Here is a 25,191-nt window from a genome sequence, read left to right on the forward strand (position 1 = left end):
AGGACAGTTTCTGTTTTGTGTATCTTTTTGAAGGCAAAGAATGACAGCATTTTCTGTTGATGTGCCTTCACAGTAATGAATCTAAGGCTTCAGGATATTGGTCTGTTATGAGGTAGTGAATTCAGTGCCAATCATTGTGTTCTAGAATTGTTTCATTGTTTTTATGTTCATACTGAGTGAAATACTCTTACAACTGTAGTTTATCTAATCTGTCCACAAATAGCAATCAAGAGAAAAATCCATTCCATTACAGTGCACTCCCGTTATAACGGACATGGCTATAACGAAATTCTGGTTACAAGGAACTAAGAATTCAGGCCGCAACATTATCCGCTCCATGTATTTTTTTTTATTTGTTCAGTCATGACAAAATTTTGATATAACAAAAGAAAACTGATGGTCCCTAGAACTTTGCTATAATGGGAGTCCACTGTACTTGATATAAGCAGCTTACTCATCAAACGCATCGATCTTTGGAGCATTTTTGATTTGTTGATTTTATGTAGATACAATTTGGGTTTGCCTCAGCTCTGTAGGGCAGTGGTATGGTCTCCATTCTGCTCAGAGCAGTATTGAGGGTCTCAGAAAAGTATGGTTTAATTTGTGTCTGCCAATCAGTTGAAAAGAATTTATTTATTTATCTGTTCTCAAAAAAAGAAAAAGGAAATTTGCCACAGGAAGAAGACTTTGATGGGTTTTGCATACCATAGCCAAGATTGCTGGTTGCACAATCAAGTCTGCCATTCAGAAAAGCTGTGGTCAGTTTGGATTTGTTCAGTCAATATGCCGAAAGAGGCTGACAGATTTGAATTATAAGTTGATCAACACTTCCCTCCTTGATGAATTTTACTGAAAAACAGTCAACCTTGCGTAAGTCGAATAATCGCCTTATAGAAAGTCGAAGGTTTTTTCGAAGTCCTCTTCTCTGACATATTCTGTTGATTTTAATCCCTCACAAGTCAAATTTTCTCCAAGTTGAAGCTATTTTTTTAGTCCAAATAGATTCGACTTAGGCAAGGTTGACTGTAGTATGCTTTAGTTTTGTGTTCTGTTTGTTTTTATCAGAGTTAAAGCAGAAAACTCACTCAAAATAGTATGTGGGCAAAGTCTTCTTTGAGCCTTACAGCAACTGAGTACATGTATCAATTTCTATGAATTCAACAGTCAGGTGCACAGTACAAACAGAGAGATGATAGAAGAAAGGGTATTCATCTTTTCTCACATTTTTAATCTCTGTCAATTATGTACATAAATACATCACATTCATGGTGTACAAGGGCTGCCTTGTTAATACTGATTAGAATTTCTCAGTGAGAATATGTAAATACTGTACAATACTGCTCTTGTGAACCCAATAAAAAGTACAGATCAATAAGTACAAGGTACCTCGTGTAGTACATATGTTCTTGTTTCCTTATACAGTGTATTTGCATTAATGCATTTAGATAATGTATTTAGATACAGTATCTCATATTGCATATAATGTGTACACACACGCACATACATACATAAATTATGAGTTAAAATAGGTTGTCACTTTGAAGTTAATTGGCTGTTGACAAATAACACACAGAAAATGGACCCTAGCTTGACACAGGAGGAGCTGCAAATAACTTTTATTTGGTCACACCCCGACAAAAGATGAATGCTTTCACCATCTCAAGCACACTGATGACCTCGGGGAAGTCCCCAGGTGTGTGTTGACTTGTTCCAACCTCCTAAAGAGATTTCAAATAGACGGCACGAACACCATGCTGTGCTGTCCATATACACAATTCAGTTGGAATTTTTTGACACTTTGCATGATGTGTCCACAACAGAAGAAGAAACAAAGAGGTTTGAGAAAATATGCACAAATTTTGTGTTCTATGATATCACCTTTCATTTTATGAATATACATAAATGTAATGAACTTCCTGGATTTATGGAACCTGTCCAGTAATGCTAAAAAACGACAACAAACCCAAACAAAACAAAAACAAGACTATAAGACAATAAGACAACCCCCAAGCAAACACACAAACAAAACAACAAAAACCTAAAACCTACATTGACTGTGTGTTCATTTGTACAGGGCAAAATTGTTGCTTGTTGCTATTCCCTTGAGAAGCAGCACAACAGTTTTATTATAATTGTTTTGGGAGCAGCAAAACTGAGTTCATGGGGGTGGTGGGGTGCAGAAGGTTCTGATCACAAATTGACCAAAAATTATGTTCTACTGTACGTGTATGATATCTGTTTTCTGAAAACAGTTTTTGAAACACAAAATACAAGGGAACTTGTTTTTTTTTTTGGGGGGGGGAGGGAAGAGTAGGCTCTTTAACAAAATAATTGTACACATACATCTCTGAACAATAAATATTCACTTGCTCTCTGTAATCGCGGAGGACTGAAAATGCCTTCATTTCTCATTGTGTCAAATGTCTGTCTTGCACAAAAATATGAATCTGTGAGTAACATTCTCAAGTGATGTGTCAACCAAAACATTCTCTCCTGAAAAGCAAAGAAAAAACAGAAGGACAGTCTCTCACTTTGTGAAACTAAGAACATTTTACAGCTACTCTTAAAGAGTTGCTCTCAAAAGTACCTCCTGTAAAAAATAATATTTGGTATTCAAAATACTAACTGTGTATGTTTGCTTGTATTGTATGAGTACATTGTACTCTACAAACGTGTGCTATACCTGCTAACAACAAAGCACTGTTAATTACCAATGATCTACCAGATATGACTCGGAATATTTCAGGTCTTCTCAAGGTGTTGGATATATCATTATTGATACACATTAAAGAGAAAGGTTTATGAACCACAGCCATGATGAATAATCTTTTTTTTCTTTTTTTTTAAATCCAAACCACAGCAACCCAGCCCAGTGTACCACAGATCATGTCACATCTATATTTCTCGCTATGATGTGAATGTTTGTACTTTCATAAGCACCTTGGGATGGAAATTTCATTACCTTAGAAATAAGCAAAAAACAACAACAAAACAAAATCAATACCAATGATGAAAATTATAATATTGATGAATGCATGGCAAGAATTCACAATGTAGGTTTATAAAGTATACTACATACAAGTCACTTGCACAACATGCAGTGTCAAAGACAGTGCTTGACACACTGAAGACAGTAAGCTGCTTGTATAACACACATCCTCCTCAAACCTCACCATAAGATGTCTTAAGCGCCATGACAACAAGAATATTAAAGTTTGCTTATTACTTTGCACTTTCATGGGTCTTAAATCGTGGACAGAAATATTACCTGCCTGGAATGAAATTTGAACCATCCCCTACTGCACACATTGGAGGACAGAGGGTGAGGAAAACCGTGATCTTTCACATGTTATGCAGAATATGGCAACAGAACGAGAGAGAGGAAAAGAGATAAAACAGATAAACAGACAGATAGAGAGAGAGAGAAAGATAGACAACCAGACAGAGAGAAAAAGGAATATATTGTAGCGAAATCGATCAATTCCGCCATATGGTTATTATACAGTAAGTCAAGCATCAATTATTTATGATCAATTAAAGAAAAATGTGATCAATAGTATGTTTTTAAGGCTATGTCCAAAGTAACAATTTTGTTCAGTTTGCTGGACATTGGGGTCACAAATAAGCTATGGATTCAGATAGAAGTAACAGATGGCAATATGTTAATACCCCATTAAAGTGCACCACGGACTGTTCAAGAAAATAATACCATGACTGAAAGAGTGGTCCTTGTTCTAACAACTGGTGCAGCGCTGGTGAGTGTAATTTAGTAGTGATTGGCAGATAAGTTAGATTTTTAGTATGTGCTATGGAGAATAATGTGCAAAGCTGGTATGCGAAACTGATGGTGGAGCTGGTGGTAGCTTCTTAGAACTGGTAGGCAAGGACCTGGTATCCTTGGTTGTATACTTTGACCAAGCAGTCCAATGCTGAAGCTCAGTCATCTTGAACAAAGTGCATCGTAGGCTCTCACCAAGACCCATTAATCATCACACATTTGGCTACACGTGGTATCAAGAGGGAGATACATCACCAATATGCACGGTTAGGCTCAGCAAGCTGGTGTTGGAAATGGAGGAAAATAACATAGTTGAGGACCGAGAAACAAGCAGCCAGTGTTTTGACTTCCAGCAGGTACGCAGCCCATTCGATAATACATTAGGACTCGATGAGCTGACGGCAACAGCGGCAGCATGGGACGATTCCAAGGACTAGGGAGCGAGAAACCGTTACCTTGATTTACAGAAGAATGGAGTTACTACTGACTCTCTGTCAACCAATGACTGCAGCTTCAACGGTGGGAGACTGAGTCACCACATGACCAGCATTCTTCCTTTGCTATCAGACATTGTGGAAATGAGCAAAGTTGTAACAGCTCATAAAAACCAAGACGAGTTGGGACTGTGAGTAGTAGTAGACCTCTTGGTGTAGTCTCCTGGTGTACATTCTGCAAAAATAATGGGGAAAGTGAGCGGGTATACGAGAGCCACCAGCTCAAGTCAAAGGATGGAGGAACTACCTGCCCCATACTTCGGACATATACATGTCCGATATGTGGTGCATACGGTGATGAGGCCCATTTCATTATGTACTGCTTGTCAAAAGAACAGCTGATAGAATCTTCACCACCAGAGTCTGGAGCCACCAGTAGCATTAACCAGGCTGGGTCACAGTATAAGATTCCTTGGACATCTACAGTACCAGTCGTCGTCGGAGGTCTTCCGCACCTTGCCCGTGTGGTGCCGCACAACAGACGGCCCAACACATCATCCATGAGGGCCCCACTCTTGCCCCACCCACCAACCTGGTTCTTGAACACCCAAACCTTGACACATTTTATTTTAGCTGGTTGCAGCGACTTGGCGATACTGCATTGCCATCTCAAACGAAAGAAGAAGATACGGGCAGCAACATCACCAGAGTTCGGCAGCTGACACCAGAATGAGAAGTCGTTGAGAATGTGAACTGTGACAAATGCCAGTTTCCGACAAACCAGCTATAAAGACGCACACTTATGAGCAGGAAGGTTTTTGCAATAGATACAATTATCATTTGATTAACATTTGATGTTGCAAAGTGTGCCGACGGTCATTTACTTGTAGGGACTCGGTATAAACAGAACAAGTTTGATGCGCACACTCCGAAATTCAGATGTGATCGGTGTTCGTTCCAAACCCTGTACAAGAACTGGAACGACATGGAATGCACACGTCTGACATAGCTCCAGGTCGGGTACACCTGAAGACCCCAGTCTATGCACCTGTACAGACTGAGAAGGCACCAAAAACGAAAATCAGAAGCAGAAGCCAATCTCCCCAGTGCCCCCTCCCCATTTCAATCCCTCCCGATGAGTCCTGGGGGGCATTTCATGAAGCGTTTTGTCCAACAAGTTTGTCGGACGAATTTGCCCTCAGCCAATCAGATGCAAGGATTTCAGTAGCTTATAACAGTTTGTCAGAAAATTATCCGACGAAAATGCTTCATGGAATGCCCCCCTGGAGAGGAGCAGCACCCCAGTAATGGACAAGGAAATCGACTATGACAAAGGGACTTTTTGATTTGACATGTGGAAGGACTCGTTTGGTAATTGAGGACATGGCACAGGCAGTTGAAGTTTTGGGAGACCAGTAAAATCAGGGTCCAAGTTTCACCAACTGACATAAAAGTAGAGGGACTGGGTCAGCTATGTGAGAAGTGGCCAACCTCATCGACTATGTGAGCACTACCAAGATGCTGGTCCTGCGGCCTGGACGGATGTGGACCCGGAGGATGGAGCGATACAGTACCTAACTCCAAGTGGCTGGAGGTTCCTGGAGGTTGCAACAAATGCCCTCAAAGAAAAAAGGAACATACCACAGACCTCCCAACCTTTCCGCTTTTGGCGGAAAATTTCCGCTTTATTTTTCTTTTTCCGCTTTTCCACTTTTTTCTATTATTTTCTGAAAAAAAAAAATAATAGTAATAAATAAATTAGTGAAGAATTACATGTCTTTGACGATAGATGGCAGCATTCATATATTGAGTGCGGAAGTGAGATTGCGATATACGTACACACACTGCATGCACTGCATACACATACGACGTGTGTGCACATGTGCATAGCTTGTGTACGTTGATCGCACGGAGTTGCCTCGATATCCGACATCATTTTCCTAACAGAAGGCCGTCATTGATCCCGACGATGCTCTAAAAAGGACAAAATCATCACTTGTAAGTAATTTTATGATGTGTATTTTCAATACTGATGTTTGTTCGTTGTGATTTGAGCGATGTGATTACGCCATAACTGATATTATCGAGCGAGTGCAGTTGCAGCTGCCTTCCTTCCAGCGGCGGCTGGAGTGAAACCCCGCTCACCCAGCGGGCCCGTCGCGCAGCGTTATGGTGTTTTGTACGGGTCTACCACCACAAAATGTTGATACTGCTCTTTGATATAATGGATATTTTAACACTGATCATGAATTGATTAATCTAACTATGTTATTAAAAACAAAGCGTTTTTCTCGTTTGTTTGCTTGTTGTTGTTTTTTTTTAATGCAAGTAGCAATAAAAGATATTAACTAAATCATATTAATGCTAATTTAAAAGAAAAATAAAATTTTCATTTGTTTAGTTAGCCCAGCCTGGCCTATTTGCAGGACCTCATTTCTTTCTCATTTCATTTAATTTTCTTTTTCCACATGCAGTTCTTGAAGAGAAGATAACTGTTGGACATCATGCCAAAATCAAAACCACCATCCAAGGAAAAGAAGCAATATCAGCGCCAACGCTATATATCAAAATATCACGAAGAATGGCCATGCCTTGGCCCATCTGCAGTTGGTGAGAGCTATGCTCATTGTAGTTCATGTGGATCAGATTTTTTGATCAGCCATGGAGGACGTGGAGACTGTGCTAAGCATGTATTGTCACGGAAGCATGTGAGGTTGGTCAACGCAGCTCGTTCCACTCCTAAACTGACAACATTCAGCGCTTTCAATGAGAAAGTTGATGTGACAAATGCAGAGGTATAAATGACAGAGTTTTTAATTGAGCATAACTTGCCTCTAGCTGTCTCTGATCATGTGGGGCCACTCTTGAGAAAGATGTTTCCAAGCAACAATGTGGCCAAGCAGTATCGCTGCGGTCAAACTAAGACACGATCGCTTGTTCGGACTTTAGCGAGAAATGCAGAGAGTGGGATCATAGATGTGATAAAGAGTAATCCATACAGCCTTGCTACAGATGGCAGCACTGACATTGAAGACTTCAAACTGTACCCTCTGGTTGTGAAGTATTTTGATGAATCCCTTGGACATGTCTGTACCACATTGATGTCTATGGTTGAGATTAAAGAGTCTACTGCAGCCAAGATTTTTGAAGGACTGGATCAGGAACTATCCAAAAGAGGTGTCAGCTGGAACAACTGTTTGTCATTTGGTGCTGACAATGCAAATGTCATGCAAGGTACAAAGTCTGGCTTAGCATATCATCTGAAACAAGCACACGAAGACATCTACATGGTTGGTTGTGCATGCCATTTGATGCACATAGCAGCTGAAAAGGCGGCTAAATCTCTGCCAGTGAACATTGAGGAGCTGCTCGTGGATGTTTACTTCTACCTTGAGAAAAGCAGTAAGAGGAAGTCAACACTGAAAGAATTTCAATGTCTTCACAATGTAGAGGTACGGAAAATCATAAAGCATGTGAGCACACGATGGCTTTCCTTAGGTGTGTGCATCAATCGACTTCTTCAGCAGTGGCCTGCATTGTTAGCTTTCTTCAAGAAGGAAGTGTCTGGAACTGCACAGACAGGAAGCTCAAGGAAGAGAAGTGCTGGTCCATGTTCTTCATCATAAGCACCTGCCAAAAAAACTAAATCAACTCACCCTATCACATGGAGAAACTAGAAATGTCACTATGGCGACTGATGCCTCCGCCATAATGCATGATTCTCCCAATAGGCGTATAGTACAATGTCTTCACAATGTGTGATCCATGACAGTTTCACATAACTGCCAAATATTGAAATGACATGTTTGTCAGAAATGTCTTGAACTGGGTTTGCTATAATTTGCTAAGAGTGCAGGTACACATATTTGGGGAATTTTGGGGAAGTTTATGCATTGAGTAATTTCCAAGGTATGAAGAAAGAGTGTGATGATGGTACAAAATAGATTTTTTTTTTTTTTTGTGTGTGTTTTTTTTTTTGGTGTTTTTTTGTGTTTTGTTTTGTTTTGTTTTGTTTTTTTTTTTGGGGGGGGGCATTGAAACCTGGCCTTTGACCCTTAACCGTTGACCTTCTGGCTGGAAATTTCCCGGAGAATCTCCATTAGGTAATGCATTATTAAGTTTTGAAACTAATAATACAAGCATTGCATATACTAGTATATGAGGGAAATAGTAAAATTTTGAGGAGTTGACCTTGACCTTTGACCCCTGACTATTGACCCATGACCCCTAAATTCCCTAGATAATCCCTGCCAGACAGTACATGCATATGTACCAAATTCCACGAAGATACATTGAACCATTTGCAAGAAAAGTGATATTGCAACATTTTCACCTAACCTTTGACCTTTTGACCTTTGACCTTATGACATGAAACTCTCTCTGGAGAATCTTTACGCAGTAGTACATGTCCACACCAAGTTTCAAGAAAATACCTTTGGACATTGCATAGATATGGGGGAAATTGCAACATTTGTAGCATTTGACCTTGACCTTTTGATCTTTGACCTCTTGCCAATGTCACCAAAATCTACTCAAGTAATTGTCCCATCATACATCATCCTTGGACCAAGTTTGGTGAAAGCTGCTTCATCCAGTTTTGAGTTATCACGTAAACAGATAAATTTTAGGATTTGACCTTGATCTTTGACCTTTGACCTCTGTCCGATTTCACTGAAAAACTAATCAAGTAATTGTCCCATCATACATCATCCTCCAACAAAGTTTGGTGAAATTTGCTCCATCCAGTCTTGAGTAATCGCGTAAACGGATGCAATTTCATGATTTGACCTTGACCTTTGACCTTTAGCCGATTTCACCCAAAATCTAATCAAATAATTGCCCCATCATACTTCATACTTGGACCAAGTTTGGTAAAATTCCAGTAAATATTACTCAAGTTATCGCGTAAACGAAAGTGGACGTACGTACGGACGGACAGACAACCCGAAAACATAATGCCTCCGGCACCACTTCGTGGCGGAGGCATAAAAAGACCACTGCAGGAGTTATGTCAGATGCATCGACTAGTACATCAACCACAGTCGCATCCTCTAGCACATCCAACCAGGAAGACCTAAAGAAAGGAGCTGCTACTTCTAAGCAGGTTAGCACTGGTGTTACCAAGGGAACTGCTACTTCTAAGCAGGTTAGCACTGGTGTTACCAAGGGAACTGCTACTTCTAAGCAGGTTAGCACTGGTGTTACCAAGGGAACTGCTACTTCTAAGCAGGTTAGCACTGGTGTTACCACGGGAACTGCTACTTCTAAGCAGGTTAGCACTGGTGTTACCAAGGGAACTGCTACTTCTAAGCAGGTTAGCACTGGTGTTACCACGGGAACTGCTACTTCTAAGCAGGTTAGCACTGGTGTTACCAAGGGAACTGCTACTTCTAAGCAGGTTAGCACTGTTGTTACCAAGGGAACTGCTACTTCTAAGCAGGTTAGCACTGGTGTTACCAAGGGAACTGCTACTTCTAAGCAGGTTAGCACTGGTGTTGCCAAGGGAACTGCTACTTCTAAGCAGGTTAGCACTGGTGTTACCAAGGGAACTGCTACTTCTAAGCAGGTTAGCACTGGTGTTGCCAAGGGAACTGCTACTTCTAAGCAGGTTAGCACTGGTGTTACCAAGGGAACTGCTGTTGTGAAAAGCAAACCAGCTCAACCTCCCATATCATTTTTTGCAAAGAATCCATTGGTAGTAGCTTCAACTGCTGCATCCACAAATAAATCTACAGTGGAATCACAGGGAAAGACATCCAGAGGTGATTCCAACAAGGTAGCATCTTCAACTAAATCTGTGCAAGGTGCAAAGAGGAAGCAGACAGATGCGACAGGAAAAGAGGAGGCTAGAGAAACTGAAGGGGAAAAAATTGACTCTAAGCCATTGACAAGACCTCAACGAGTTGTGAGAGCACTCAGTGCAGAGAGTACAAAGCTTTTTATCTGCATCCATACCAGTTTTTGAGAAGGCAAATGTAACATTACAAAAAGATGCTCCATGCATACATGTGATGAGGAGTGTGCTTCTAGATCAACTGAAAGCTCTGTTCCTTCGGTTTATCACACCTGCTGCAATGAATGCATACAAAGACAACTTGTATGAGCTTCCATTTGATGAGAGAGTGCATCAGAAAGATGATGAAGACTTGTTTGTTGGGGCAGCAGCAAGAGAGTATTTGCAAGCAAGTGAGATGATTGACACATCAGCCTTCTTCAAGTCTGTGCCAAGTTACTACACTTCAGCTGCACAATATATGGTGAAGAAGTTCCCATATAAGGACCCTGTCATCTGCCATGCAGAGGTTGCAGATGTGAGGAAAAGAGAGGATGTACACTTTGGGAGTGTCAGATACTTTGCTGAGAGATTCAGTTGCCTTGGTGTGAACTCCAGTCAGCAGATGGACCAGCTGGAGGAGGAGTTCTTAGCTTATCAAGTGGATGATTTGCCCAAAGAAGTGGTTGACTGCCCCCATGCTGATCAACAGTGGCATTTGATTGGACAGCTCAAAGATCTGAACATGAAGATTAAGTACCCTTCTCTCTCAAAACTTGTGAAAGCAGTCTTAGTACTTTTCCACAGCAATGCTGATTGTGAGAGAGTGTTTAGCTTTGTGACCAAGGCAAAGACAAAATTCAGAGCCAGTATGACCACTGAAACACTAGGAGACATTCTTATACAGAAGTACTACTTGCTCTCCAGAGGTACAGTGTGCTATGAGCAGACACATCCTACTGCATTGCTCCAGCAGTGTAAGAAGGCAACCTACATAGATCTTCAGGAACAAAAAAAAAATCAGAGGAGGAGGTTGCTGGTACCTCTGGTTCAAGATAAGATTGGTATGGATTTCAAAATGTTGTATCCTTTTGTTCAGATAACAATTTATCTTTTCAAGTTCTGTTTTACCTTAGACTACATGGAAACCACTAAATGCTGTTGTGTTTTTTGTTGCATTTCTAACCATTTTCATTGTTTTTTTCCTCCTCTCTTTAGGTTCTCCTGGATTTTTAAAAATCCAGTTTGAAACTTCTTGAAACAATCCCTTAATTGCATGTAAATGTGCCCAACATCAAGATGTGTGTTGGGTAGCTGCATGATGCATATTATTGTATCTCAATAAGCCGGGCATTTCGCGACGTGACACAAAGTTTGATGAGCCGCGCAAATCATTAGGAATTTTGAAATTCAAATGTTGGGAGGTCTGATACCAGGACTTATAAGTGTGAGCATACATCGACAACGATTAGTACATAATAATTAGTTCATGATAAAGACATTGAATTGTGGTGCATTAATTGGGCATTTATCCAGAATAAAACATGGTTATACATTCTGAGTTAACTATTGTTGAAAAGAATTGTGTTATGGTATTGAAGTTTACGTATGTCCGTAAGAATGGTGTGTGCTAAGCAAGGTACATCCACTGGACTATATAGGACTAGAAAGTTGAAGCGGTAGGAGGAATAATTCGGTCCAACAAATAGCAAAGTTTTCACAGAATTATTAAGAGATATCAGGGGTTGGTAAAATAAAAAATTTGGTAGATTCCATAACAATAATTAGTATCAATATGGACAGAAAAGAAAGAAAGATAAATAGCAAAACAGACAGACAGACAGACAGACGGAGATAGTTGGCTACACAGACAGAAAGAGAGGGAAAGAGAGAGAGAGATGCCAAAGAAAAAGGAAAAAGAAAAAAAAGCCATGCAACTCTGCCAGTAAGGTGTCTAATTTCAAGACAAATACAATGAGATGCCTTGAGATTCCTTGATTGCCATGCCAAAGTATGCATGAGAAGGATATGGTGGTCTAAGACGACAGTGGTATCAAACTAGAGAAAAAGAAAAAGGAGGCGGAAGCCTTGCTCCTTCGGTATCTTGAGGAGTTCTATACGGTCCGCCTGGACCCTGCGGAGCAGCAACCCCAGGCGTCCCGGCTCTTCTGGGGGGGGGATCGTGTACGCAACCTGGCATTTTCCTCACGGCAGACTTCAAGGACGAGTACGGGCGTATCGCTCGTGAACCGTCCCCCAGGGGTGGCTCCCCTGGTTTGAGGAGGGCGTTCATGTTTCAGCCGGGCGACATGGCCCGTTTTCTGTCCCCCGAGACGCTTTCCCCCGAGCTGCTTGCTCTGGGCGATTACGTCGGGAAGGTGAACCCCCTCCGCAGACGCACCTTCTTAGAGGAGGACAAGAGGTGGACGCATGTGTCCATTTTGGCGAGATCCACCATGCGCTTGGCAGCTTACACGGGAAAGAGAAAAAGATATCACACAAGCATTCTAAAAGCGCATGTTTGTGAAAAAGTTGATTCCAGTACTGTCTCAGAAGTAATGAAAAAATAGATAGTTAACCAATACAGTGGTGTATAAACCCACTGTAAATAGTTAAAGGGAGTAAGGCAGTTGACATTTGAGGAGAGTTACACAAATATGATAACTATGCTATCAAAGTTGGATAAAATAATCAAATACAATAGACTTTGACAACCATCACATTTAAAAGGAAAATGGAGTACATTTTTTTAATAGAAAAGAAAGAAACAGAAACAATTACATGTAGATCTATAAATTGAATGAAACTTGAAAAGCTTTTAAATCGTAAATGGACTACAGGAATCATAGGACAGTGTATCCAACAAAAAAAATCCACAGCAGAATCTACAATGCTATTCCTAACTAAAAATTTACAAGATAATTATAACTACTTAAATAATCAAAAAAGAAAAGAATCACCAAGCATTCAGAAGATCAAGTTTGACTGTCATCCAGTGTGGACAAAAAAGTCTCTACACTCACTACCGTTTTCCACATCTCATCATGAATGAAAAAATACTACCAAATCATTAAATCTATGTATTCTTTTATCCTTCGAAAAGAATGTCCTTTCCACTCGCAACAAATTTCCACGCAAGAGGCAAAACAAGCACTCCGCTCAATTGCACAGTCCCAGGTACTCAATATTATGTTAGTGCAGAAGGGCGCATCGAGGTGTAATGCTAATGACCTTCACTGAACCGTTTCACACAGCTCATCCACCTCATCCCAGTTGATGACAATGCTTCCGCTTTCCAGGGACACGATCTCCTCCAACTCCCTGATGTCCACGGAGGCTGCGTAGTCGGCGTACTCCCCTAAATCCTGATCGTCGATGTCGCTGAATTCGTACTGAGGTTCTACAATCGTTGGAAGGCCCTATTGCAAGACAATCATAGAGGAATACATTTTGGTGTTTATATCACTCATGTCTGAATACAGCGCGTTAACATTTGCTTCGTCACTTTAACTGTAAAACACACATTTGGATCACTTTTTAGAAATATTTATCTTATTCACTGTCATTATTTTTGTCAGAAACTGTTCCTGGGAGGAAGAATAAGCAATCCAAATGAAGTCCTGTACATTATCATCATTTTTTCTTCTATTGATTTATTATTTTTTTTTTTACATAAATGCAGGCTAAAATAAACACAATCATGGAATACACAAACCAAACCACATCGCCCTTCAACAAGTAAAGATTTAGACAAATAACACTGTAAGACCACTGTAACTGAAGGACTTCAATGGTATCCTGTGTGGGAACCCCAAATCAACTTCCAAGTCATATCTCTGTGAAGTACTACTCTTCATTTCTTCTCGTGATTACTGTAAAATGAAAAATTTTCATGTGCATGAACACTCTCAATATATTTTGTGGGGAGCCAAGATTCGCAAAAATAAAGTACATGTGAAAGTTTTGTCTACACAAAGCACAGAATGCCAGGCACAAATTTGGTAAAGTTTCATGCCACAAATGTTTCTGACTTACAGTAACTCATTAGTAGTGAAAAGTATCTGGAGCTTGTGCAAGCTCTTTGGGGAAATCAAAGAGAATGTGTTAAACATTTTAACTTTTGAAAATTGAACTGAAAAATTGAAGTCTCCAGTCGAATCAACATTCCACTGAAGATATAATTCAATTACACATGGTAAACAACTCAAGGTATTTCAGAGTCTGTTACAGCTAGACAAATCAGCACATTTTACAAGGCAACACTTTGCCAAATGACAATACTCTGAAAAATTAGTCTTACTGGTGGCCATTTTGCTGACCAATCAATCCCCAATCACTGACCTCATCCAGGTCGCTATCATTGTCCAGGATCCTCTTCACGTCATCTGACACGCTCCAGGGACTCAGGTCGCTCACGTCCGACCCTTCCTCCGCCCCGCCTCCTGGGGGTCTCCTGGGCCCTGCTCCATAGGGTTGGTGCCTTGGGGACGGGGTGTGCATGGGTGCAGCCTTGTAGGTGTAGGTGGCCATGGGCATGGCTTCTCCTTTGCCTGTTGGAGGAAATTGTAAACATCTACGTAAAAAATCCTTTTATGCACGCATATAAACACATTCACCTTGAGAAGATAAAGGACCTACAAATGGGACGGTCTTGGACTTGAGCCAAGCATCATAACACAATTGAGATATCATGTACATACAATGCTCAGGATCTAGCAGAGCACACTTCCCAGGAAGTTGATGCATTCAGAAACTGAAAATAAATCATCTGTTGTCCCTGTGAGCTTTGCACAGATACAAACTCCCAAGCCCTACTAAGTGTGTGGGCAAGGGAACAAATAGTGCAGATACATCACATTGACGACCATCATTCTGTGTAAAGAGATTGACTTTGATAGAGATATTGCAATAGATTTAAAACTAGAAATGTCGCTATGGCGACTGATGCCTCCGCCATAATGCATGATTCTCCCAATAGGTGTATAGTACAATGTCTTCACAATGTGTGATGACAGTTTCACATAACTGGCAAAATATTGAAATGACAGGTTTGTCACAAATATCTTGAATGTTCACTTTTCTTGAACTGGGTTTGCTATAAATGTCTAAGAGTGCAGGTACACATATTTGGGGAATTGAAAATTTTTACTTGACTTCTGACCGACCCTTTTATAAGTTTATGCATTGAGTAATTTCCAAGGTATGAAGAAAGAGTGTAATTACAGTACAAAATAGATTTTTTTTTGCATTTTAACCTGGCCTTTGACCCTTAACCTTTGACCTTTGACCTTCTGGCTGGAAATTTCCCAGAGAATCTCCATTAGGTAATGCATGTATATATCAAGTTTTAAAACTAATAATGCAAGCATTGCATATACTAGTATATGAGGGAAATAGTAAAATTTTGAGGAGTTGACCTTGACCTTTGACCCCCTGACTACTGACCCATGACCCCTAAATTCCCTAGATAATCCCTGCCAGTCAGTACATGTGTATGTACCAAGTTCCATGAAGATACATTCAACCATTTGCGAGAAAAGTGATATTGCAACATTTTCACCTAACCTTTGACCTTATGACATGAAACTCTCTGGAGAATCTTTATGCAGTAGTACATGTCTACATTAAGTTTCAAGAAAATACCTTTGGGCATTGCATAGATATGGGGGAAACAGCAACATTTTTAGCATTTGACCTTGACCTTTTGACCTTTGACCGATGTCACTAAAATCTACTCAACTAATTGCCCCATCATACATCATCCTTGGACCAAGTTTGGTGAAAGCTACTTCACCCAGTTTTGAGTTATCACGTGAACAGATAAATTGTAGGATTTGACCTTGATCTTTGACCTTTGACCTCTGTCCGATTTCACTACAAAACTAATCAAGTAATTGTCCCATCATACATCATCCTCCAACAAAGTTTGGTGAAATTTGCTTGATCCAGTCTTGAGTTATCGCGTAAACGGATACAATTTCATGATTTGACCTTGACCTTTGACCTTTGGCCTTTGGCCGATTTCACCCAAAATCTAATCAAGTATGCCCCATCATACTTTATACTTGGACCAAGTTTGATAAAATTCCAGTCAATATTACTCAAGTTATCGCGTAAACGAAAGCGGACGGACGTACGGACAACCCGAAAACATAATGCCTCCGGCACCACTTCGTGGCGGAGGCATAAAAATGACGATTGCATTTAAATTAGAAAGAAACAGTTATTTATCAAATGCAGAGTGAGATGATGCTACCATTGCTCCACAAGTCTCACATTTACCTATGAACACATCTTCACATTGCATATTTTGTATCAAATTATTGCACAGCTATGACAGCATACATACAGGAGGTTGTAATAATTGCTGGATCACCCAACAAAAGCGTGACTCATATGACATTCCTTGCACAAACCAATGGAAGCATTGCAAATCAAAACATTACCACCTGATAAACAAGGAGATGTGGGTACAACCAGTTCAACTGTTTCACAGCAACCTCAGAAGACTCAAGACCTAATCACTTTCTCCTCTTATGTCAGGTTGTGTGACGGAGAATCTTTGCTTACCGTAGACAGTCCTGTATTTCCTGGTAGGAACAGCCCCTGCAGCCTCTGCTGCATTTTGTTTGAGCCTGTCAACGTAGGGGACTGGATCGTGAGCCCTGGGCCGCGCCCTCATACCGGGGTTCTGTCTGGGGCTGACAATGGCTTCTGGAAATATTGGGTAGGGTATGGAAAAAAAAATGAGTCAGTTCACTTTAATTTCAGGTAAACCAATCTGTTACAAAATCAGCGGCAAGAACAATAATGACTTTTAAGGTGCAGCTTTACAATTGCTGAAAATACTAGACAGAATTCATATGCTGAGAATATCTGCTGGCATTAAGTGGATTTAGCTGAATTTGAATTTACCTTATGCTGTTAGTACAGAAGCAATTAAATGCTTTGTACACAAGACTCCAGAGACTGATGACTGTAAGTCTTATCAAAAGCACTGGGCAATGAGGATCAATGGCTTTGCCTGCAATACTATTACTGCTGCTGACAGCAGACTTGAACCAAGAACCTCTTGAACAAGGGTCTGTGGTCGTATCAAATGGGCCTAAACAGTTCCTCATCTGAACATTGATTGAAGTAAAGTCTTTAGGATGAACTTCAAAGCTCACCCCACAAGTGGGACTCCACAGCTATACGTTGTACATGTAGACCTTAAAAGATCACATTTATATTGCAAAAAACTGGAATGAGAAAAACTTAAGTTTTTCAGTGTACCATTTATGTGTGACCAAAAACCTGCATAAAATTGGTGAGCTAGGGATTGCGCATTTACAATGGCAAAAAGCAAAACAAAACAAAACAAAACAAAAAAAACCCCTGGAAAACAAACTATAGACTTAAAAAAAAATAGAAATGTTGCTATGGCGACTGATGCCTCCGCCATAATGCATGATTCTCCCAATAGGTGTTTGGTACAATGTCTTCACAATGTGTTATGACAGTTTCACAAAACTGACAAAATATTGAAATGACAGATTTGTCAGAAATATCTTGAATGTTTACTTTCCTTGAACTAGGTTTGCTATGGAGTGCAGGTACATGTATTTGGGGAATTGAGAATTTTTACTTGACTTCTGACCGACCCTTTTATAAGTTTATGCATTGAGTAATTTTCAAGGTATGAAGAATGAGTGAAAAATTACAGTATAATATATATATATATATATATATATATATATATATATATATTGCATTTAAACCTGGCCTTTGACCCTTAACCTTTGACCTTCTGGTTGGAGATTTCCCAGAGAATCTCCATAAGGGAATACATGTATATATCAAGTTTTAGTTTTAAAAGTAATAATGCAAGCATATTAGCAATAATAGTATATGAGGGAAAAAATAAAATTTTGAGGAGTTGACTTTGACCTTTGACCCCCTGACTATTGACCCATGCCAGTCAGTACATGTGTATGTACCAAGTTCCATGAAGATACATTGAACCATTTGCGAGAAAAGTGAAATTGTGACATATTCACCTAGCCTTTGACCTTTTGACCTTTGACCTTATGACATGAAACTCTCTCTGGAGAATCTTTATGCAGTAGTACATGTGTACACTAAGTTTCAAGAAAATACCTTCGGGAATAGACCGGTTTACTAATGATATGCATAATGACGTCAACCCCACGCGACCCTCGTGATTGTAACTAAGTCAGGCAAGCGAAATAAGCGCCGATGCGCGCGCCACACTGTTTTTGCATTCACGCGTGTATTGTCTACGATCATTACTCACTGCAGATAATCGACAACTCTTGTTTGCCATAATCTTGCTTTGTGATGGCGTCAGCTTCAAGTTCTGATAGCCAAAGTTCGAGCAAGCCATGGAAGAATTGGACAGTTAAGGAATTAACTGAGTATTTGAGGGATATAGGTGTGAGCACAAGCGGCTACAACAAGGAGAAACTCATCAAACTAGTGCAACTGCCATAGCTGATTTGGATTTGCCCATCGATCCCGACCTCTCCCGGGCGGACACCGGCCGGTCACTGCAGGAGAAGCTCGCTCTGGTAGGCTGCTTGTTCTCCGATCCTACAAGCTCGCTGGGTTTACATACAACTTCGAGAGTATTCCAGATTTTGGACTCTTTGACGTGTTCAACTACCTGATCATCAATCGGACTGACTATGACTGGAAAAGCTGAAGGGATACAAGTCATTTGAGGACTACCGTCTTTTCGCGGATGGGAGTGTTTCAAGCCTGAAGTTCAATGAGGTTTCGGACACGAGCCCTTTTCACGTTTTCCTTGGTGAGGTTAGGCCGACCGGACATACCTCAACAAACCAACGTACCAGACCTGGGTCGTGATGAATAAGTCAACGGGGGAAATATATGTTGCCTACTGCGAATGTCAGGGAGGTTAGGTCTATCATTGTTTTTGTTTTTAATTTTAGGTCTACGTCTAGATCTACTCTAGATCTAGTCTATATAGGGCTAGGCCTCCTAACTGTTCTTGTTACTAGAAAAATAGGTCAAAATCGTCATTCTATTTCAAGAAGTCTAATTAGTATGAGTCTAACTTTAAAAAAATCCTTGGAAACATATTGATTATGAGAGATTCGTTGTCTAGTTCAAATTTCACAATCAATCATAATGCTTAAAATCATTCAAGTTTGAAGTGATGCGGTCATACTGTTGTATGTTCCGTAGCAGCAGTGTTTTCCACCCATTTTCAGAACTACTGAAGACAAAATTGAAGCCAAAATTCAATAAAATCGAAACTATAGTCCAAATTGCGTTTGATCACAGCAGGATTTTCCCTCATCTAAGATTGGGAATTGATTTAGAGCCACACAAAATGCCAGGAGGTAAAGTTGAAGTTGATGCATCGCACACATGTACACAACATACACGTAAGTCTACATGTGGGGACGTGTCGGGGACGGCTGCAGCAGCCGACGTTGCAGGCTCGCATCCTTTGTTTGCCCGGAGGCGGAGGCATAAAAAAAACTCCACTTCTGAGGAGGGATTTTTTATTCCAGTCTATTTCTACGAACAGAATGCTGGTTTTGGTAGCAGTATTAATGCCCCTATTGTCACAGTTCACACAACGACCCTGAAAAAACAAAAAAACAAAAAATAAATTCACGAGTTCTTAAGTCTTGTATCTAGATTATGTCCACTCACCTCTGCCCCTATGTGTACCTGTGTTGCCCAGTTCAGCCAGCCTGGATGTATACGGGGTTGAAGACCGTGGAGTGGGCTCTGGAGTAATTCCCCTCCTCTCTACTTGCTGACGTCTACTTTGACTGAGGGTCATCGTGGCTAAAGACAAAAGGATTTACATTCAATCATGAAAATATAATTTATTTAACCCTATTCTAACTGGGGAGGGGGTCAAATTGACCCCCCCCTCGACGTTTCGCGCCACGATTCCGCAACGCGCAAAGATTTTGCCGCGTCGTTTCATGACTTTTTTCATTGAAGTCTCCCGCATATTTTGAGACCAAATTTGCGATGTCCGGGTACACCGTTCTGAAGTTATGCAATGTTTTGCATATGCATGTCAACCCGAAAACTGCTCAAATTCATGATTTCGTGTGCAAATCCAATGGAAACTGTGTTTTTTGTTTAATTGTTATAAATTAGATTATTTCAACTTTTAACCATTGAAATAAATCAATTCTAATGTAGATAAGCTTGAAAAAGTGCCTCCAACAAATTTTGGCAAAAAAACAATAGAAAACAAAAGATCGAAAAAACAATAAAATACATAAGAAATTAACAAAACAATAAAAAACAAAAGAAAATGATTTTGATTGTGCTATTTTTTTACAAGAAAATTGTTTGATGTGTCTTGAGGAACTCTGACACAAAAATCTAATAATCCTTCAGTCTTTTTGATGGAGTTGTAGGTGAAAATATGATTTCATGCGTTAATTTGCATAATTAATTTATTAAAAAATATGAAATCAACATTTTTCTATTGTATGACCATGTAATCTTGTAGTTTACATCCGGCTCTATGTTCAGGCAAAATTTTGCGGTGATCGCGCGATCGGCGGCCGAGATCTGAAGGGGGGGTCAAATTGACCCCCCCCCCAGTAAAAACTTGGTCTCAAATAGCCCAGTTAGAATAGGGTTAAGGCACAATATTTCTAAATTTCTCACAATGATGAATAAGTCAAAAGTTGATGGAACATTTGTAGTGCTGGAACAATGGTTCTACAGACATTTCTCACAGATGATTTGCCTAGTGTGGAAAAATAAGTTTGACATGCAATGGATGAAGAATATAAGAACTTTTACATTTCTTCATTATCCCTTGCCAAATTTCTTTAGTTTATTGGCTTGTTTATTGCTTGTTTGTGCATCTGTTTTCCACCAACTTCTGAAGACTGAATTGAGCTTTCAGTGGTTGCTCATGAATATTCATTACTTTTCATTATTAAAACACTTACCACATAACATACAAAAGCTGAGTTCCAGCAATTACATACATAGAAAAAGAAAAGAAAAATGACCACAACTACATTGTAGCTATCTTTAAAAGAGGAAGAAAAAAAAAAGAAGAAGAAATTATCTTATTACAACAGCCTTTGGATTCTCCAAGCCACCAAAGTTTGTGATGAAATAGAGGTCTTCTTCAGCCCCCTAAATGAGTTCCTTTGAAATTGCAACTTTGCACTCTCTCCTTTCCTACTATACATTTTCATAGCAGTTGGACACCATCACATCAATCGGTCTTATAAAATGCAATTGTACCATTATTACACTATGTCTGTCAATACCTGTGGCAGGCCTCTGAGTGGATGGTCTGGGTCTTGATCTCTGAATCAGCCTCGTCTTCTGACCCTCCCCACCTCTGGCCCCTTTCATCTCGGCCAGCTGCTGAGTGTACGTCTTGGGCATCCGAGGGTACTGCTTCCTGTTCTTATTCCATCCCGGCAAACGCTTGGAGCCTGGTGAGACAGAAGACAGGCACAACATTCACATCACTGACCGGTGGTGTTCAGACAAAATGACATGTTTACTTATTTTCTAATGACATACTTGAGCTGGTGGACCCTGGGGAGGCAATAAACAGCACGACACTCAATTGATTGGGCTTTAGACTACTGCAAAAGTGGAAATTTTGGCAATGTGGAAATTACTGTGCATTTCATGCGACCAGATGCTGGCGCGAAAATAAAAGCACATAAATATTTTTGTTTATTACATGTTCCACCAATTAATGTTTTATTCCCACAGAAGTAAGAAAAACGCAAAATTCATCTTACCTGGCCAAGTGCCAAAAATCAATTTTTTTTTTGGACAGTTGTTATCCATATTCCAAATGCAAAAAAAACCCAAAAACAAGAATGTAAATTAAGATGATTGCGTTGGTAATCATGAGTCATCACTTTTACCATAGAGTCTCTGCTTGGCCTTCAGGTCACTGGTAGAGGGCGCCCTACTGGAGCCGACCTCTGCCTTCATCTCCTGCAGCATATCTGTGTACGTCTTTGATCTCCTTGGTGTCGCGTCCTTCTTCCTTGTTACCTCCGGCCTCTGAACTCTGACGATGTCCTTGTAGGACCTGTCCATGTACTGCAACAGTGTGACATTCCCGACATCGCGATCGTTTTCCTCCTCTTCCCTGTCTGGCGGTGGGGCGACAAGGTCGGACATCTCCTCCAGGACAAGCTGTAAGTCCTCGTCACTGGATCTCCGTTCGACAAACTGCACGGACCTCTCCAGGCTGCCCAGCAGCGTCCGCCGTGCTGGTTGCGGTTTCTCGTCTGCCCCGGCTCTGCTTCTGCGATTCTCCATCCGCCTCTCACCTGACTCATCCCTGTGGTCCCGGATCTCTGAGTTCTGTGGGCGAGGAGCCAAAGGCTGTCTGCCCCTGAATGCTCCACTGTCGATGAACATGTAGGTTCCCCTGGCAACAGGGTGGGCATCATCTCTCCTTGCCTCCTTGGAAGGACCAAGCCGGTCATCTCGGCTCTGGCCGGCATCCCCTGCAAGTACTCTAGTCCTGGCCAGCCCAGACGGCCCAGGGCCTTGCTTGGCTGGGGGCTGTCTGCTTGAAGCTGGCTGAGGTGTCTGCCGGGTCGTTGCAGGGGCCTTTGCTTGTTTGGTGGTCTTGGAAGGTCTTGATGGGGGTAGTCCCTGGGGAATGTTTGGTTTCTCCTCAAAGATCTCTGCCATCAGAGCCTTAGCCTGGGTTAGTCTGTCTTCATAGTGGTCCTTCTGCTTCAGTCTGAGTTTGGAGAAACAAAACAAATAAACAAACATTATATTTGGAAACACACTCTCTTCCATAATTTGCCAAAAATCTGCATCATCAAACTAGTAAACCCACTATTCTGCCATGTGCATATTGTCCAAGTAAGCACTTCTACCCAAAATGATGAGAAAGCCATAGAGTACTAATGATCCCTGCACCAAAAGCAAAGCTCATCTCCAGTTTTATCTTGTTAAATCAACTAGATTATTTAATCACTATTTCCAATTGTTAATGTCTCTATAGCACGTACCTCACAATGGCCCGAATTCACGAAGGTGGTACAAATGAAACCATGGTTTAAACCATGGACAAAAACCATGGAGCGCCAAGTGTCGCACGGAATATTTCGTTACGAAATTGGTCATTTCGTCGACAAAGTGACTGTTTCGTTAATGAAATTATCATTTTGTGAACGAAATGTTCATTTAGTTGCAAAATATTGTCATTTCGTTACAAAATAATCATTTCATCAACGAAATGACTGATTTCGTAACGAAATATTCCATGCGACATTTGGCGCTCCATGGTTTTTGTCCATGGTTTAAACCATGGTTTCATTTGTACCACCTTCGTGAATTCGGGCCTAAGACTCCAAAAATTTGTTTTGATGGGGTGACAAACCACAACTCATGCTCTGGTTGACATTAATGCTACCATGTGTCAAAAACTACTTGTGTTAGGACTTACTCTCTCTTCATCTTCTTCTCAGTCTCAGTCTTCTTGATTTCTTTCGTGGATGTTGGAATCTGCAGGTTGAAAAGGAGAGTATGAAATGGGTCATGAAATTTTGATTAAGCACATTATGACAATAATGCTGACAATAATGTATCTTGTACAGCTGGAATTTGCATAAAAACTGTATCAACGTGCATTCTTTGCAGCACAATTGAAAATGCACATTGAGAAATTGAAACATTTAACTGTACAACTCTTTAGTTTATCAGTGGAAGCATATGTAAATACCTACATTTACACGCTGTATACAATCATGTGCAATCTTCATCCTCCTCCTCCTCTTCCTCCTTCTCACCCTCTTCCTCCTCATCATAACTATCATCATCATCATCACTGTGATCAGCACTGCCATTGTCACCAACAGGCGACTGATGCCAACCCCTCCTGGTTCCCCCAAGGTGACTGGTATTTTTCAGCAAACGGTATCAACCAGGCACATTGTGCCAAATGAGGAGTCATCATTACCATCATCATCATCATCGTCATGTCATCACCAGCATAATCTCATAACCATCATCATCACCATCATCATCACCATCATCATCACCATCATCATCACCATCATCACCATCATCATCATCATCATCATCATCATCATCATCATCATCATCATCTCATCATCACCATCATCATCATCACTTTCATCAGCAGCATCACTATCATCATCATATTACACAGAACCATAAAAAGCATACAATTAACAGCGGCTACCATAACTACGACATCACCACTTACCTGACGGAGACCCCCTGACCCAGACTTGAACGGTCGATGCTCCGCCTCTATCTTCTCCCCCCTCTTCTTCTTGTATTCTGCCACCTGCTCCTTCTTCCTTCTCTCCATCCACTCCCTGATCCTCTGCTGTTCTTCCTTGGGCCTCTGCTTGGGCTTGGCGGCAAAGGGCCACGGCTCGGGCGGCTCCTCCCGCTGCTGCTGGTCCCGGGGCGAGAAGATTTCCTGGAGCTGTCTGTCGGTCAGCGTGGTCAGGTCAAGATCCGCCAGGTCATCGTCCCCGTACTTGGCTTGCCTGGGGGAGAGATGGTGCACATGATGAGAAATGGGTTCACAAAATTCAAACTCAGAACTTTGAATAGTGCAGTCCTTTTCCTGTGTCGTCACACAAATTGCATGCATTTGTGCCTAGAGCTTAATATGTATATTAAGTGTGGCCATTCTATAAACAATACAAAGCAGTGACAGTTTTTTCCGTAGAATGAAATAATGCTGAAAACTAATACTAAAGGTCCAGTTTACCTTTGGGAGCAGATAATTAAAAATGTGCAAGATATCACTTTTGATGCATATGTGTAGGTCAGTTCTATCACAAAACATCCTACCATATGAAATTTTTGCGATTAAGCCTATAATATAAGGAGATATTACTATTTCTCTCATTAAACCATAACTGTAGGCAGTTTAGTCTGGAAACATTTTTATTATTACTATTGTTCACATTTTGTAAATGTAACAATACTTAACAGTGATTATACTGGTTCAAATTTTTGACACTGGTTGTTTCTATCCCTAACTCACAATTTTAGAACTATTTTGAAGCACTGATGCTGGGTTTTTGTTGCATCTGCAAATGGTGAATTAAGCCTTTGATTTTTAATGCAGTGACACTTTTCAAAAGTGTTTGTTAGCTCTTCTAGTATTTGGCATTTACGGATTTGCTCACAACAGAAAAATTTCTATCCTC

General features: G+C 40.7%; 1 protein-coding gene across 1 annotated transcript in view; it reads right to left on the reverse strand.

Moving 5' to 3' along the window:
* Positions 1–12,415: 12,415 nt before the first annotated feature.
* LOC140236528 (uncharacterized) overlaps positions 12,416–25,191 on the reverse strand; it is a 146,794-nt gene continuing 134,018 nt past the window's right edge. The window contains exons 22-29 of the mRNA XM_072316452.1: positions 24,228–24,519; positions 23,445–23,503; positions 21,895–22,730; positions 21,277–21,447; positions 19,673–19,810; positions 16,556–16,699; positions 14,327–14,526; positions 12,416–13,404 (exon numbers count right to left, since the gene is read on the reverse strand). Of these exons, the coding sequence (XP_072172553.1) occupies positions 13,219–13,404; positions 14,327–14,526; positions 16,556–16,699; positions 19,673–19,810; positions 21,277–21,447; positions 21,895–22,730; positions 23,445–23,503; positions 24,228–24,519 (2,026 nt within the window). The 3' untranslated portion in view covers positions 12,416–13,218. The remainder of the gene's footprint in view (positions 13,405–14,326; positions 14,527–16,555; positions 16,700–19,672; positions 19,811–21,276; positions 21,448–21,894; positions 22,731–23,444; positions 23,504–24,227; positions 24,520–25,191) is intronic.

The sequence above is a fragment of the Diadema setosum genome, chromosome 13 (genome assembly GCF_964275005.1).
Source record: "Diadema setosum chromosome 13, eeDiaSeto1, whole genome shotgun sequence".
Taxonomy (NCBI): domain Eukaryota; kingdom Metazoa; phylum Echinodermata; class Echinoidea; order Diadematoida; family Diadematidae; genus Diadema; species Diadema setosum.